Source organism: Ziziphus jujuba, chromosome 9 (assembly GCF_031755915.1).
Source record: "Ziziphus jujuba cultivar Dongzao chromosome 9, ASM3175591v1".
NCBI lineage: Eukaryota > Viridiplantae > Streptophyta > Magnoliopsida > Rosales > Rhamnaceae > Ziziphus > Ziziphus jujuba.
Genome location: NC_083387.1, coordinates 13044906 through 13060756, shown reverse-complemented (window position 1 = coordinate 13060756; position 15851 = coordinate 13044906). Strand labels below are relative to the sequence as shown.

The window sequence follows — 15851 nt, the reverse complement described above, 5'->3', positions numbered from 1 at the left end:
GGATCAAAGATAATAATAATAATAATAATAATAAATAAATAAAAGGCGTTTCAACACAGCTTTAAAAAAAAAAAATACACTTAAATAAGATATTTTAATTATTTAAATATATATATATATATATATATATGAAACTGTACAGAATTGTTTTTGCATTGCCAAAAAATTACTCATAAATAATATGTTCCTATGTCAATACTCTTTTTCTTTTGAATGAGCTGTTAAAAAGAAAAACGAAATGAAATAATTAATTGTTCCTATATTCTGTTTCAATTTCTATATATTTTGTTCTTATCTTTCCTTTTTTTCTGCTAAAAAAAAAGAGAGCATGTATTGTTTATTAAGTGATCTAATTAAAAGCGAGTTGACTGATTAATTCAGTAAACTAAAATCCTTTTGTCGTTTATTTTTTTAAATTTAACACAAATTATGCAGCACAGATTTTTTTTTTTTTTAATTTAACACAAATTATACAGCACAGATAATATCTTCCCTCTCTCAGTGTACGATAACCAATATTTATCATTTCAACTGGGAAGCATGGACTCACAACTACTAGAAAAGATGTACATACACAAGATTGATATGACATAATAATTAATGGTGATAAAAAGGAAAATACGAAAAATTTACAAGTATTCCATCTCATCCATTCTTTTTTTTTTTTTTCTAGGAAATTCCATCTCATCCATTCGTTAATCTTATAATTTATCCTTTCTAATTCTTCAACGTTAGCAATATAGCCATTTGTCATCTCTAATTCTTCAAAATGGATAAGATTCAAAATTTTATTATCGGTAGAAATATCAAATGTTCAAAATATGAAAATTTTCATGAAAATATCAAAAAGTATCGAATATTAATAAAATTTTATAAAAAAATATGATGGAAATCTATTTTAACAAAATATATTTAAACAATCAATTATAAAATTGATTATAAAAATTACAAAAATATTAAATAAATATTTTATTTTTATTAATCAATTTAATTTATAGTAAGTAGTAACGATCATAAATAAATTATTATTAATAAAAATATGCCAATATATATATATATATATATATTTGATAAATTGTTTATTAATTAAGATAAAACAATCATTACAATTATATTGTAATTCATAAATATCATTTCAATACTAATAGAACTTTTAGATAATTGAAAATTATTAATATATTTTTCATTCTCATTTTAAAATGTGAAATGTGAAAAACAATTATTAAAAAATCTCTCTCCTTAATAATTTTTTATTTAATTATTAATATATCAATAATAAAGATCTTGTATTAAATATAGTTCTTGATGTTTAGTGTAATATATTCTATTTTTTTTATTTACTTAATGTTATTAATTTAAATGCTTACAAAATCAATTCCATATAATATTATATTTTCATGTTATTATTTTATATTATTATTTTTCATTCTTATATAATCAATTATTAATTTGTAATTATGGAATTTTAATGAATTCATCTTATACAAAATCTATAGCAAGTATATATATTTTATTAATAAATAAAATTTATTAAAGTTATTGAATTTAATTTACTTCATTTTATCTATATCATTAAATATTTAAAAAACAATTAAAATATTAAAAAAACTATTACTAAAGTTAATTTGGTAAAATAATTTACTAAACGTCAATAATATTTTTGAATTTTTTATAAAAAAATTTCATAGATATTTCCAAATTTTTCATAGAAATTTCCAAAATGTCAATTGATATTATGAATTTTTTAACCAAATTGTTAAAGATTTGATATAGATATTTTAATGAAAATTTTCAAAAAAAATTTAACAATATTTTTTAAATTTCAATGGATATTATAGAAATTCTATATTTTTCCATTTGAAACTTAAATTTTATTTCAACCTTTTAAAAGAAAATAGAAATTTTGAAAAAATTTCGGATAAATTAAACGTTGACAATGGAAACTATTAGATCAAAAACGGTGTAAAATAAATCATTTTCACCCATGTTAGAACATCTATAAAGGGGTTATTTAAAATAATTTTTTTTAATGATAAAAAACATATTAAAGCATAAATAGTAAAAGTTCTGCAATAATGATTTTTATATTATGGATTTTATTTTTATATTTTTATAAATATTTATTGCTATATTTATTTTTTTATTTAAATTTCTTGTCAATTATATTAATAACTAAAACAGTCGTCAACAGATAAAAACAATAAAATTAATAATTAAAATATAATAGAGATTTGAAAATTTATTCCATAATTAATATAATTATATGTAACATAGATAGAAGATTTGATTATTTTAAAGAGTTAAATTTATTTTTTATTTTAAAAAATATATATTAAAATATACTTTTAAAAGTTTAGCATTTTAAAATAAAAAACATAATAAAGATAAAAAATAAAAAATAAAAATAAAAAAATCCCTTGAAGATGTCAAACAATTTCTTCTCATAAACCAGTTGATTGAAGCAATAGCTATTCATTTCAACATATGTTATAGATCACAGAAAGAACACACCAGATGTAAATTGCTTTTAACAAGTTTATTCCTTAATCTAACATAATTATAGATACACATTATGAGGTTTTGATATACAATATTTATTCCTAAATATCTTATATCATCAATATCATCTAATCCTTTTATAATCAGAAATTGTATTTAGGGGGAATAAGAGGCAAATCAACCTCATCACACCATTCAACACACCGGGTCTCATAATAAGAACTCTGCACCTCATTTGCACAGTAACTTAACCAAACTTGGCCACCTATTCTCCACTTCAACACATTCCCTTCCATCTCTTTGCTCAATCTCCACCCAACTCCTTCTCCGTACTCGTCTCCCGCCATAACCAACCCACCGCTCTTCGTAAACGCTCTATTTGCTCCGCTGTATCTATTCCGCAACCCGTTTTCTTCGCCTCCACCAATACTCGGCTTCCACGTGGCAACTTCTTGACCGGTCCTGCTGTCGCACAGTACCGCTTCGAAAACGGCGGCGTTTCCTTCCGCATCCTGGTCCCACTTCCAATTCCTACTCCTCGTCTTCGTCGACGACCTCGCTACCGTTTTCACCTTCGGAATCTTCGATTTCCCGAAACTTCCCTTAACAACCTTTTGCGTTTCCACTTCTGTCTTGCCCGTGTCCGTGGACAGACCAAGGCTCAATCCGGCCACGTAATTCGCTCCGACTTCTGGCCCGACCCAAACCCGGATCCTCGACGGAAAGTGCTTCTCATCGCCGTAGTCCACGTCGTCGTTTTGGTTGTATCCGAGTTTCACCACATGGATGCGTAGGTTGTCGACCCGTGCGTCTACCTGAATATGCCCGCCGTAGAAACCGACTGTATATTCCAACTGAATAACGGCTTCAAGCTGCTGATGAGCCAAAGCGTACTTTAGCACCGAGTCTCTAGCTCCCACCACTGGGAACTGGTTTTTATCAACGTTGGAGCGCCTGAGTTTCATCCCCGAAACCGGCGCGTAACCCTTTAGTACCCACAATCCGTGGCCTTCCATTGCGTAAGAGAAACCTAGATTCTCAGGCGCCAATGGAGTTAATGTTTGTAATCCAACACCCAGCTCTCTTAAAATACACCATTTTGCTATCATGTACCCGACGGTGCGCATGAAACAGAGCTCTGTATCCACACCTATGGTGGTTAAAAATGTCCGCAAAACCGGTGTGTTTTTGCTGTACAAAGCTTCGAGATTAGGAGCTAAAAGTGAGCGAAAGAAAAGCGACCCAACTTCACTGGGAGCGTTGCACGCGCAGACCCAGAAGAGGCGCGTGATAAAAAGGAGATTAAAGAAGTAAGAGAATGACTCGGGCGAGTAAGAGTCCATGATCCAAGAAACCGGGTCGGGTTTGAGTTTCTGGAGCTGGGAACGAGGGCAGGTGCTGTCGTTGGCGGTGGGTGAGCGGGATATGATCTCCTGGAGGAGCTGAAGTACCAGAGGGAGAAACGACTTGTCGTCGGAGGAGGAGAGGGAACACGTGTCGGAGACCCACAAAGTCTTTTTGGAGCCAAGATTGTGGAAGCCCTGTAAGCACACAGCGAAGTTCACCAACACTTCAGTGTTGGACCCGGTTGCTCGTTGAGCTCTGAGTTGAATAGACCGAGTTGATTCGCCTTGACTGGTCCCTGAACTCGCTAGCTCAAAGACGTGGGGTGAGTCGTCTGACTCAGTACCCCAGTCGCTCGAGTTGGGCAGCTCACGTATCCATGACCAAGTATCCATCTTATGTTATTTTTCTTTGGGATACTTGGAAGCTGGGAAAATATGGAGAGATGGAGTTATTGTACTCGGATTTGCTGGGGGGGGTTTTATGAAGAGAATGAGTGATGGTAAGCTTCCCAACTTGGAAGTAACACAAGCCACGTAAAAAGGAAGGATTAATGAGAAAAGAAACCGGTGGTTCTAAGTGGTTTACTTATGTTTGGTTTGAAGTGTAGATTGGATGCATTAATTACAATTGATTTTCTTTCGTTTTCCTTTGTCAGATTCTCTTATATTTGTTCTCGTTTTTCAGAGTAATCCATGGGAAAGAAAATGTTGGAATGCTGTAAGGATCAGTCTAAGACACACGAAGACTTGGATTCATCTGAGTTCTGGGGTCTGGCGGTTTACACGTGTATTGTACATAGATAATCAGGACAAAACTGCATGTCTAAATTGGAATCACAAAAAACCAAGAAACGTCTATAACGAAAGAGAAGACAAGTTTTGTCTGAAACTTGTGAACATGTGAACCATTTTATTTGTATGTATATATTATCTAATTAAGATAATTCTCTGGCTGTGAGGGCATTTGGTTATTTAATGCAAATATCAGCTATTCTTTCTACGCGAGTTTAATTTGGAGGGGGAAGATTTTTCACAGTTTCCTTTCAGGATGAAAAGCAAAAGTTGCTTTTTTTATTTTTTTGGTTGCATTTAACTAGGAAACCATATTGAGGCGGTGCATGTAGCTGGTAATGGTCTGCATGTCTAATACGTGTATTGACAAGAACCATACAGGAAACTTTGATTTCTCTTAAAGAGTCTGAGTTGACGAATATATATAGTTCGGTTTCAATTTTCCAATTAATTAAAGTGATAATGAGAGGCGGCGCTTATTCAATATATAATTTTTTCCCCCTAAGAAATTGGTGTCTTGTGTACATTTTTTTTTGGCTTGCTGGTGGCTGGTGTACTGCTAGCACATTGTTTTGCATAAAGGAAAATAAAACCATGAATTTTGAAGTGCTTTGCGCGCATATCGATCCACCCAATGATACTTTTTGTTTTTTTTTTTGGGTAAGATATCCACCCAGTGATACTTGTATCTAGCTTGTTTCGGTAATATTTATACTTCTGGTTTTATATTTTTCTTTTTTATTTAAAAGATTACGCACATATGAATAATAAATTATAATTCTTATTTAAAATTATTTTAAGTTTGTTGTTTCTTATTTTGTTTTTATTCTGTTAAAGCTTGAAGCCATATTCTATAAACTAGCCAGTACCCAGGTGAAAAATCACTTAACTTCATTTAAAGTTAAAATGAATTATACACTACAGTTTAAAAGAAAAAAAAAAATTGAAAACATCAAACAAAAAGGCATAAATGTTACCAAACGCCACCTATCCATTACATTTATCGTTATTTCCAAAAAAGAATTTTCAACCTTAAATAATCAAGAAGACAACGATTTCTAATATGTAACTCTTGTCCCCCCCTAAAACTTGATTTGGGTTGCTGTGAGTTATGAAATAAAAGCTGCATGAAGGCACAATTAATTTTGTATCTATAATATATTTCAAAATTGAAAATGTTATAAAATTATAATTTGAATGTTTGGTAAATAACAAGCTTAATTTTTGTAATTGTTCATAATAATCAAAATATGCATAAATTATTATTATTATTATAAATAATATTATTAATATATTGTCGTTTTTAAGAATATAACTTAAATTAATCTAACATATATATATATATATATATATATTGGATAATAAATATAAATCTAATTGGTCAACACATTCATTAAAAAGAGCCACTGTTATATGGATATAAGAGAATTACACTATTAGTTGTGTGTTATATTTGTAATTTTAATATTGAAATTCCAATTGTGCTGGAATATGTGTTACTTTCAAAAAAAAAAAAAAAATTGCAGCTTTTGAAGAAGTGTTTATTGAAACGTTGTGCATTTAGCATCCATTTGATATACTATATCGTATTAATTTGTATTGTATTAGTTTGGTATTGTATTATCATTATATAATATTTAGTGCAAACTGTACAATAAATTTAGATAATTTATATTGTGTTTAATGAAGTATTCTACTATATTGTATGGATTTTCTAACTTTTTAAAACAAAATTGAATAAATTATAATATTTTATTAGCATAGTATCTTATCCTTTATTTTTAATAAATAAAGAAATAAAAATCATAAAATACAACAACTTACTGATAATAATGTGCAAATGCAATAAAACATCTTAAAAAAATATATCATCATCATAGTTATATGCAAGTGCCACATCCTTATTGTTATAAAAGCCATAAGCTTTCTTTGATCCATATTTACTAATAAAAATAAATAAATAACACCAAAATAAGAAAATAAAAAAGAACAAAGCATATAAATGGCTTAAGCATATTAGATAATCATCTAAATAAAACAAAACAAAACATTTCTTCAAAAAAAAATTAAAAAAAAAAAAAGAAGAAGACTAAACTAAAAATATCAAAGCATCTCATATAGACAATTTAGTGACAAAGATTAAGAATTTGAATTACCCCACCTTCAAAATAAGGAATAAAAATGCATACCTTATAGGCTTATACATGTACTTTTATTTTTATTTATCAAAATGATTTCTTATCTAAACTATATAAATTAATATTGTTTTTCAACGGAAAAAATATATAATATTTAAAGAATTAAAGATAATAATAGTATATAGTCAATATTTTAAATTTTTTATTTGGACAAAAATAAATAGTTCAAATTGCACGATATCTTTTATTAAAAAAATGAATATTATATGTAAATAATAAAAATGTTTTATTGCAGAATTTCAAATTAAATAAATGTAAATTGCAGATCACAATGTTTGCCAATATTTATTATTTGTTTAACAATTCAGCTAATTGCATATTATCCTTCTTCTTTTTTTCTTTTTTCTTTTTTTTTTTTGTTTCCCTATAAAATCATCAACATTGCGATGCAAAAAGGCATTAAGTGCACCGTTTTATACAAGCATGTAGAGGGGAGTACAGGGTTGGGAATTTGCCAAATCTATTGTATAACTTTAATACCATGTGGGAAGTTATATACAGGTACTAAACGTAACCTTAGAGTCTAAAAGCAACTCTAATCATGCCATGCTAAGTCATTATATGAATAAAATAAAAAAAATTAAACAACCAAAAAATAAAAAAAGCTAATTTTGGTCGTGGGAATAAGAAAGTCATTATCCACAATTTAGATTCAGTTTAGCATAATTTATTTTTTTCAAAAGCATTTAAAAAATATATATTATTTTTACTGATTTCAATCAAAAATATTTTTGAAGATAGAAATACTTTTTAAAAATTATCCAATTTTTGACTTTCCAAATGATATGCTGAACAGGCCTTAAATTGGGTTGGAGCTAGTAGGCTTCACTGGTAGTTTCATTTGTCGAGCCGACAAAATATGGGTGCGTGCATGGTCCTCCTTTCAGTGTATTGGGGCAGGACCCGACTCGCCGATAGTTGGGTCTTCCATTTTAAAGCATCGGGCTTATTTAGACGAACAAAATTGGGTTGAGTATTATAGGAAAGAGAAAATGGAGAAAGCGTTAAGAATCTACGGTGAGATTCTGAGGTTGGTTCGGCGCTTGCCCAAGGACACCAGGCCTTACTACGCCAAGTATGCCCGCGAGAACTTCGTCAATTACAGAGAAGTCGACGCCAACGATTCCATAGCCCTCGAGGAGCTCTTCCACAGGGCCTACAACCATTCCATCTGGGTTCTCAATAAGGTTCCGCTTCCTCCCCTCTCTCAACTTGTTTATTTTTCGTGTATATTGGTATGAATTTATCTTCTTCGCTGAATATTTTAGATTTTGATTTCTCGAACCAATTTGGGGTTTTCTTGCCATTGCAGTACTCTGTTGATCAATCCGCAGCTGATAAGCTGAAGGAGGTTTGCTGCAATTAGCGCCTGTACATGTCTGCCAACTGTTTGTCGTAATGCCCGAACGGTACTGGCGGACGTACATTTCTTGTTTTGTGAGTGTGAGCTTTATTTGTAGTGTAGTTGACAGAAAGTTTCTAATCAAATAAAGTTTTAGTTTTTGTTATTGTTATTTTTTTTTTCTCCTAATTATTTATTTGGAAGAGATGGTGGAGACTTCATGGTACAGTTGATGACTACGGGTATACAAATTTTGATCTTTCATCTTTGTAATTCTAATTTACGAATTATAAATTATGTCTATGGCATTGCTCATCAATATTCCTGTGCTCTTCTTTTAGTGGGCTTACATATTTTGCTTTCGGTATGGGCTAGGGTCATCAAATCTTTTTCACCAAATTTTGTTTGGCAAATGATGTGACTGAAATTAGGGGCTGGTACGAAGCTAAATTATAAATTTATGGAATGTGAATCCAATAACAATCTGCTACCTTATTTGGTAGACAAAATTTAGTAACTTTAGCATTCTAACATCATTGTTCTTAAATTTGTGTTTTGGGTTGTCAAAGAAGTCTACATTTGGATAGATATTTCTTGATCGGATTTGGAACCATTTAGTTATAGGCTTATTTATTTATGTCGATCGGATTTGGAACCATTTAGTTATATGCTTATTTATTTATGTCACTGGCTTGTTGGATATTGTGGTAGGCTAATTGCACTCAATGACTGAAATGCTAACAGAAGCATTGTTGCCCATATCACTATTTAAATTCAAGGAGTCTATAAAGTTGTTTAATCAATGAGACGGAAACCAAGATATGTAATAAGATTGATCAATGGGAATTTATCTGATAAAGCTTCTAAATCAGGATTTGATAGAGATGTATATATATATATATATATATATAATGCTTATCGCATGTAATATAAACCAAATTATCAATAGTTATTATTCATCCAAAAAAAAATTATCTGTAGTTATTATACAAATTAAAATAAAGCATGCAATTCTATAAAATAACTTTTTGAGTGTTGGATTTAAATTATACCTCCACATTAATGGCATAGCCCGGGGATTCGGGTTTGACAAATATTTAGAATCCACAACCCATAGTTTGGTTAGGACTAAAGCACTCTGCATAAATGGGAATGTCAGTCTCCCATTTCCAGCTATTGGGTTGCCAGAGTGCTTCATTTTGATAAAATAGAAATTCATTGCCACAAGCACAAAAAGCCTCCAAAATGGAGGAATTACAAAGAGAGGCCACCTCCAAGCATGTCGGTAGCCAAAATGTTCAAAAGGTCTCTTGAAAGGTAGTCTAAAGTACCATTACTGTCAAACAGCATGTTGTCATGCAAGGCTTTTTTTGCAAGCATATCTGCAACATTATTGAACGAACTTGAGTCCAAGAGATAGACCAGTTGAAGTTGGTAAATAAAGACCTAAGAAGAATGAAATCATTTCTGATAGACCAGGCTGCAGGATTCTCCTGAAATCATTTCTGATAGACCAGGCTGCAGGATTCTCCTGATTAGTGATGCCTTTGACAACCAAAGTCGAGTCAAATGACCAGCAAATCTTGTCCCATTTCTAATCTGCTGCCATAGTTGCTGCCCAAACAATAGCCTTAAGTTCGACTTCAAACGGAGAATTACAGCTAACCAACTTTGAAGCAAGAAAAAGAAGATTTCCTTTACAAACCTTGGTAACAAAAGCAGTTCCTACTTGGCCATTGACGAAAGCAGAGTCCACATTAATCTTCCACCAGTCTTCCGGTGGGGCATTCCAACTTTCCTTAAGAATTTGGGAGGGATCTTTTCCTTCTTCCCCTAAAGCCAGGAACTCTTCCACCAACCCATTAAAATGAAACACTAAGTCCGTACTTGAGGAGTTCTTGGAAAATATCTTTTCATTTCTATGGTTCTAGGCAGCATACATAAGTGTGGCAGGGAAGATTGTAATTGTTCTTCCTTCCATGCTCTGGAAACAAGCTTCAGGATTAAGGTCTATGCAAAAATCAATAAGATCATCAATGTTTGAGACTTTCCACCAGTCAAGCCTACAACCCCAATTGCTTGCAAAGGCAAGCCTTCGAATACTATGACACTCCTTGAAGATGTGAAATGACGTTGCAACCTCTGCTTCGCAAAGAACACAGCACTTATCGCCCTTTCCTATCTTGTTGAAAATAATGGCAGAGTGCTTCATGTTTTTTTTTTTTTTTTTTTTTTTTTTAATTTTTTTATCTAGTTTTCTTTTTATTTTGGCCTCGTCGGATGATAAATAAAATCAAAGACTGCACTATCTTCACCAAACCATACTGGTACCAGTGATACTTATTAATCGTTTACATTTTCCATATGAGATTTTAATTATTGAAAAAGATTATTATGCTATCCATCGATCCATATTAAAATTGATATTTTTTTAAAATATATAATACATTTTTTTATAAATATCAAATTTTAATATGAATCCGTATACGAACGGATTTCATCTTAAATTTTTACCGTAATTTTTGGATTATTTGATAGTCCATGGCATATGAGTAAAATAATGAAAGAACAGGGGTGTTCACGAGCACCAGAAATTGGCTGGTGAGAGAGTAAGAAAGAGAGATGCAGAATTGCGCTTTGAGCGACGAGGTGTCGTAGGACGCAGCAAGCGATGAAAGCAATTGTCGGGAAAGGGATTTTGACTGTCGTGTCCCACCGAACCTCCATAGAATTTTCCCGCGTGTCTCCTTCATTTAAAGAAGCTGCCACGTGTTGATCACGTGTCCTTTCTCTTTCTTCTCCGCCAGCTATTAATAACCATTCCACGATCATGTCATTGCTCTGCACTAGGAGGATTTTCGATTTTCTCACCGATTTTTCAATTACTTTTTCCCGGTTTCTCAAAACAAGTAAAGGTTAAGAAAATAAGGTGTATTTAATTACAATTTATATTTTCTTGTTCACCCCATATAAATTATTTACTCAATACATAATCATAGCAGTTAATAACCTCAAAGAAAAGTGCAAGTATCTGCTTAGTAAAAATTTTCAATTATATATAATTTTGTACATCAATCAAAACAGGCTGATCACAAATGTACAAAACAATATATATATATATATATATTGATGTTTAATCACGACGTCACCTGTATTACGATAGCATACAAAAAGCTTTTGCCAGTGCGACGCGTCAACAGCGATTCCAAAATTTACCACTATTAATATGCTTTGCTTGTGCAACTGATAATCAGGTGGGCATGGGAACCACAAGGCGGGTTTCACTGATAGAATGTACAAGGCGTTTGTTTCCAAGGAAAGTTGCCACATGGACGAGAAGAAGAAAGCCATCAGTTTTGCCGAAGATAGAAAAAACGGAGGGTCTTTCCCACGCGCTCAAATTAATCAAACACGGGGTCCCCCACAAACAAAGAACGATATATTTGCCAGTCCATCAGCGGGCGTGTATGATATAGCGCGTGGAGTGTACAATCAATATATGCATGCAGAAGGACAATGGGGGTGATGACGGAAGGGAAGGAAAAATTTCGGTTTGGTGTTGCCGTTGGGGCATTGCGTTGGATGACTAAACCACGGTTTTCTCGGGGTTAGGTGGGTTTGACTGAGAAATGCCGAAAACCAAAGCCAAGCTTTGGAAAGCCCAGCAGTCACCCTGCTGAGCCCAACACAATTCATTGGCATTGAAAACGGCTACAGTAAACCAAAAACCACTTCTTGACAGTGCCATCCTCTCCCACTACCCAGCACACACACACATACTGTACCCGAGAAAAAAATAAATAAAAACACAAAAACCAAACAGAAATTAAGTCAGTACCTCTCTCTCTCTCTCTCTCTCTCTCTCTCTCCTTGTCACACATCTCTATCAGCCGGACACACGGTATACCATGACAGAAGCTTCCGTTGTTTTCTCCTGTAAGTTTCTTCCTTTCAATATCGCTTTCTCTTTCTGTTACTCGCTCATTCATCTGTGGTCCTATCTCTAATCTGCTCAGAAACGTTTCGGATTTTGCTGGCTTTTGGGTTCGAGAAGTTGAAGGGGGGCTTTTAATGGCGGAAAACGATGGTTTTGACAGGGACCATTTGGCTGTCACAGCGGGTACTAATTTCTCTCAGTTGCTGTTTGCTGACGATGATTCTTCGGTCGTGGGTCTTGATGTTAACCAGTCTTTCAACTTTGCTTCTTCCTCTGCTTTCTCTGCTGCTGAGAAACCACCCAAAATGCTCTGTTTTGGAAACTACCAGTACAATGAAGACCTGGTTTTTTCTGATACTACAAGGACTTCTCAGAAATCGGGTGTCACTTGCAGCGATTCATCGTCTACTTCGTCTAGCAACCGACTCAGCGTCAACACTTTGTCTAAACCCAACGTCGGTGTTACTCTTTTCTTTCTTCTTTTTTGGGTATTTTATACTTATTGGAAAGTGTTTTTTTGTTTTTTTTTTGTTTTTGTTTTGATAAATGGTTAACAAATTTAGCAGAAAAAGAGAAATGGGTGGGATCAAGAATCGGTTCAATCTACAAGCGCCATGACCACATATGTGATGGCTAGTCAGAAAACCTCTAAAAGGACCAAAACGGAAAACCCAACAACGACCATCCCTGCGAAGGTTAGGAAATTCAACGATGGATAATTTGCATGTCCCTTTCTGCCACATATATACTCCATGCCATATTTTTTTTCTGGGTTTGTTTTTTCTTGCTTGAATTTATAATCAAATAAGGTTTGCTCCTAATCATAGAGGAAGGAGAAGCTTGGAGAACGAATTGCGGCATTGCAGCAACTGGTTTCACCTTTTGGCAAGGTTCAATTGCAATAATAAACTAGCACTACTCAAAGTTGATTTCTACATATTAATCTTTCAGCATTGAAAAATATGTAATACTGTTTGAATTTCTTAGGCTAATTTTCGTGGTAGTCTGAAAATTCATGGGGAATTGGAATTTCTTTATTTTGGGTGCAGACTGATACAGCATCTGTGCTTCACGAAGCCATGGGCTATATCAAATTCCTCCAAGACCAAGTTCAGGTCTTGTGCTCGCCTTATCTGCAACGGCTGGCTTCTTTACCTGTAAGTGTGTATGTCAAAGACAACTTTTTAGATGCATTTTAGGATAATATAGAATTTTAACTTTCCCATCTCTCCAATTACGGCAAAAGTCTTTTTTTTTTTTTTTTTGTTTTTCCTCTCCTTTTTTTGTTCTTGTCTGTCACCTGAAATAGTGAAATTTTACCAAGCGGGTCCCACATGGTATTTGGACGGTTGAGATTTTGCCAGATTCGTCAATGGCGGACCTGTGAAAAATTAGGACTTTTGATCATTGGCTCAAACAATTGAACCGTGACAATACAGTATTTCTTTGTGTGGCAAAAGTTCCTGATTTCAGGGTTTCTTTGTTTTGTTTCTTGGCATTGTGGGGCTTTGAATTGGATAGGAAAGTGAGGGCGGTGAAAATGGTGATGGAGGAAAAGCTAGGAAGGAGCTGAGGAGTAGAGGACTTTGCCTGGTCCCAGTGGAATGCACAGTACATGTGGCAAACGACAACGGTGCTGATTTTTGGTCACCCGCTATGTCCAATGATGTGGTTTCATTATCAACGAAGCAGTGACTGGAAATTTTTCAAAACGTCACTTTTTGGGAATACGGATGAGGTTTCTTCCTGGAAGCTTGCTGAATTTGGTACTTTCATCTTAAAATTACAGGACATTTTAGGAGGAAAAATAAAAGGACAAAGGAAGAATCAGTTCATAAAATGGTAAAAGAGGGTTAAAAAAGGTGTTATTTTTAATATGTTGGAGGACTATTCCTTTATAAAATTGGGTTTGAATTTTTGATTATTTATATTGAAAATGAAAAAAAAAAAAAAAAATGGAAACGGGGGGGTATTTAGGCATTTATCTAACGTGTGTGGCATCGAGAGGAATGGGTTCAGCATGGCAAACACCTGTAAATTTTGTTAGGGATTTAAAAAAAAAAAAAAAAAAATCACCAATGCGCTACGTTGAGAAAGCTTCTCTCTCAGGCTCTATGCAGTTTTCTCACTTTTTTGGCACTGCCTCCAACGTGCTTCCAAATAGTGTGTATGAGGTTCTAGTCCTTTTTTTTTTTTTTTTTTTGGCGGCTCAGCTCAGCTACTTCCTTAAGCTAATTACCCATACTCGCCTGGTTAATTGTTTTACATTTGAAATTTGTTTTCCCAAAAATCCCCCCCAAAAAAAAAAAAAAGAAAAGAAAAAAAGTTGTGCTGATAAAAGATGTATTTAAGTTTTTTAAATTAATTTTTTAAGTGATATTTTGATTGTTATTCGAATTCTACTTCTGCCTTTCTGTCTTTATTTTTTCATTTGTTGTAACGATTTAAGTTCTACTATTACTATATAAATAGAATGGAAACAAAAATGAATTTTGCACGCGCGTTCATATAAGTTAAAAAACATATTTAAATGTTTTTAACGGAATAAAGTGAATGATTTAAATATTTTTAAAATGAATATTTTTAACTTATATTAAAAATATCTATATTTTTTTCTCTTTTGTGTTATGCATTTTTTCCCCATAATTATGTTATATTAAAGTTAAAAACTTTTAACTTCTGTTTATTTTTATTTTTATTCTCTTAATGATTTCACATTCATCAATATACGGTTTTCTTTTTCCTCGAAAGTATGGTGCAAAATGTTTTTTTGGTGGAATTATCGATCCTTTTTGTCTGTGATGGCTTTTATATATGTGCCACATCAAATACAAAATCTCTAATTGGGGACTCCTAGTGTATATATAAATATAATACTTGGAGCTTGCTTCATTCACCCAAAAAAAAAAAAGGAGAATCCTTGGAGCTCCTTATTGGATTCTTTCTTTCACATACGTTTTATGTTATTTTTGCAAGAGTGCAAATAAATACATGGCAGCCCGCTTTCCATTAACAGTATCATGTATTTGTTTTGGGCCTATCAAAAATTTTGTGCAAGTCCCACGACTATTTAAAAAGAAAAAAGTTAAAATTAAAATTTAAGAGGAAAAAAAAAAAAAAAGTCTTCAATTTGTAGCTTATGGCAAAGAACTTTCTTCCCTAAGCTAGAAATGTAATTATTTTTTGGAAGCATCTATTAGTCATTTCAAATCAACGATTGACACAACTCCAAACGTATCTTCTTTTATCTCCAAAAATCAAACCTAAATTAGATTTTCAAATTACAATTCCTCTCCCCACATCCACAAGCGTGAAGATCTACTTCTCTCTCTCTCTTTCTCTCTCATCGTCAACGGCAAGTAGGGCCCAAGAATCTTTCTGCCAAGAGAAAAAGCCTTGCCCACAAATTCTACATGGTATTTTCTCCAAAAACTATTTAAAAAAAAAAAAGAATAAAGAAAATTATAATGGACTTGAAGGGTCTCTCATGAGCCCATTGACAGATGGGCAGAGCGCATCATGCTGAGCATACCACTCTTAAAGAGACATCCAGACAAGCACTGTGGTTTTAGCCCATTGGCCCCACCTAAATTATAGCCTTGATTGAATTCAAGACCTAACCCCTTAAATTAGGATTAATATTATCAAATTTGGGAGGTTAACTTGGGATGTATGCCTTTCATGCCTTATTTTATTTTGAGAAGCACTTTGGATTTTTGTTATTGTTCATTAAAGCG

At 32.9% G+C, this 15851-nt stretch overlaps 3 protein-coding genes across 5 annotated transcripts; 2 read left to right on the top strand and 1 right to left on the bottom strand.

Moving 5' to 3' along the window:
• Window positions 1-2512: 2512 nt before the first annotated feature.
• On the bottom strand, window positions 2513-4342 carry LOC107426997 (uncharacterized). Its single transcript, XM_016037330.4, has one exon. It carries the CDS (start codon window positions 4236-4238, stop codon window positions 2643-2645), a length of 1596 nt encoding a protein of 531 aa, XP_015892816.2. The 5' UTR covers window positions 4239-4342; the 3' UTR covers window positions 2513-2642.
• A 3439-nt stretch (window positions 4343-7781) lies between these two features.
• LOC107427002 (LYR motif-containing protein At3g19508) lies at window positions 7782-8343 on the top strand. Its single transcript, XM_016037335.4, has 2 exons — window positions 7782-8022; window positions 8148-8343. The coding sequence occupies exons 1-2, from the start codon at window positions 7828-7830 to the stop codon at window positions 8199-8201; spliced, it is 249 nt and encodes an 82-aa protein (XP_015892821.2). The 5' UTR covers window positions 7782-7827; the 3' UTR covers window positions 8202-8343.
• Window positions 8344-11323: 2980 nt separating this feature from the next.
• LOC107426999 (transcription factor bHLH113) lies at window positions 11324-14215 on the top strand. Of its 3 annotated transcripts, none has more exons than XM_025077083.3 (6): window positions 11324-12113; window positions 12232-12569; window positions 12678-12809; window positions 12942-13004; window positions 13164-13271; window positions 13636-14215. In XM_025077083.3, the coding sequence occupies exons 1-6, from the start codon at window positions 12086-12088 to the stop codon at window positions 13807-13809; spliced, it is 843 nt and encodes a 280-aa protein (XP_024932851.3). In that variant the 5' UTR covers window positions 11324-12085; the 3' UTR covers window positions 13810-14215. The 3 variants fall into 3 exon arrangements, with proteins under 3 accessions (XP_024932851.3, XP_015892818.3, XP_024932852.3); XM_016037332.4 differs by having other exon boundaries at window positions 11330-12113; window positions 12194-12569; XM_025077084.3 differs by having other exon boundaries at window positions 11334-12113; window positions 12681-12809.
• The last annotated feature ends 1636 nt before the right edge of the window (window positions 14216-15851 follow it).

Bases quoted from the DNA above. Each gene is read 5' to 3' on its own strand.
- LOC107426997 (XM_016037330.4), bottom strand. From the start codon at position 4,238: ATGGATACTTGGTCATGGATACGTGAGCTGCCCAACTCGAGCGACTGG.
- LOC107427002 (XM_016037335.4), top strand. From the start codon at position 7,828: ATGGAGAAAGCGTTAAGAATCTACGGTGAGATTCTGAGGTTGGTTCGG. The intron at 8,023-8,147 runs GTTCCGCTTCCT...TTGCCATTGCAG, and splicing joins CCATCTGGGTTCTCAATAAG to TACTCTGTTGATCAATCCGC.
- LOC107426999 (XM_025077083.3), top strand. From the start codon at position 12,086: ATGACAGAAGCTTCCGTTGTTTTCTCCT. The intron at 12,114-12,231 runs GTAAGTTTCTTC...GGGTTCGAGAAG, and splicing joins AGCTTCCGTTGTTTTCTCCT to TTGAAGGGGGGCTTTTAATG. The intron at 13,272-13,635 runs GTAAGTGTGTAT...TGAATTGGATAG, and splicing joins AACGGCTGGCTTCTTTACCT to GAAAGTGAGGGCGGTGAAAA.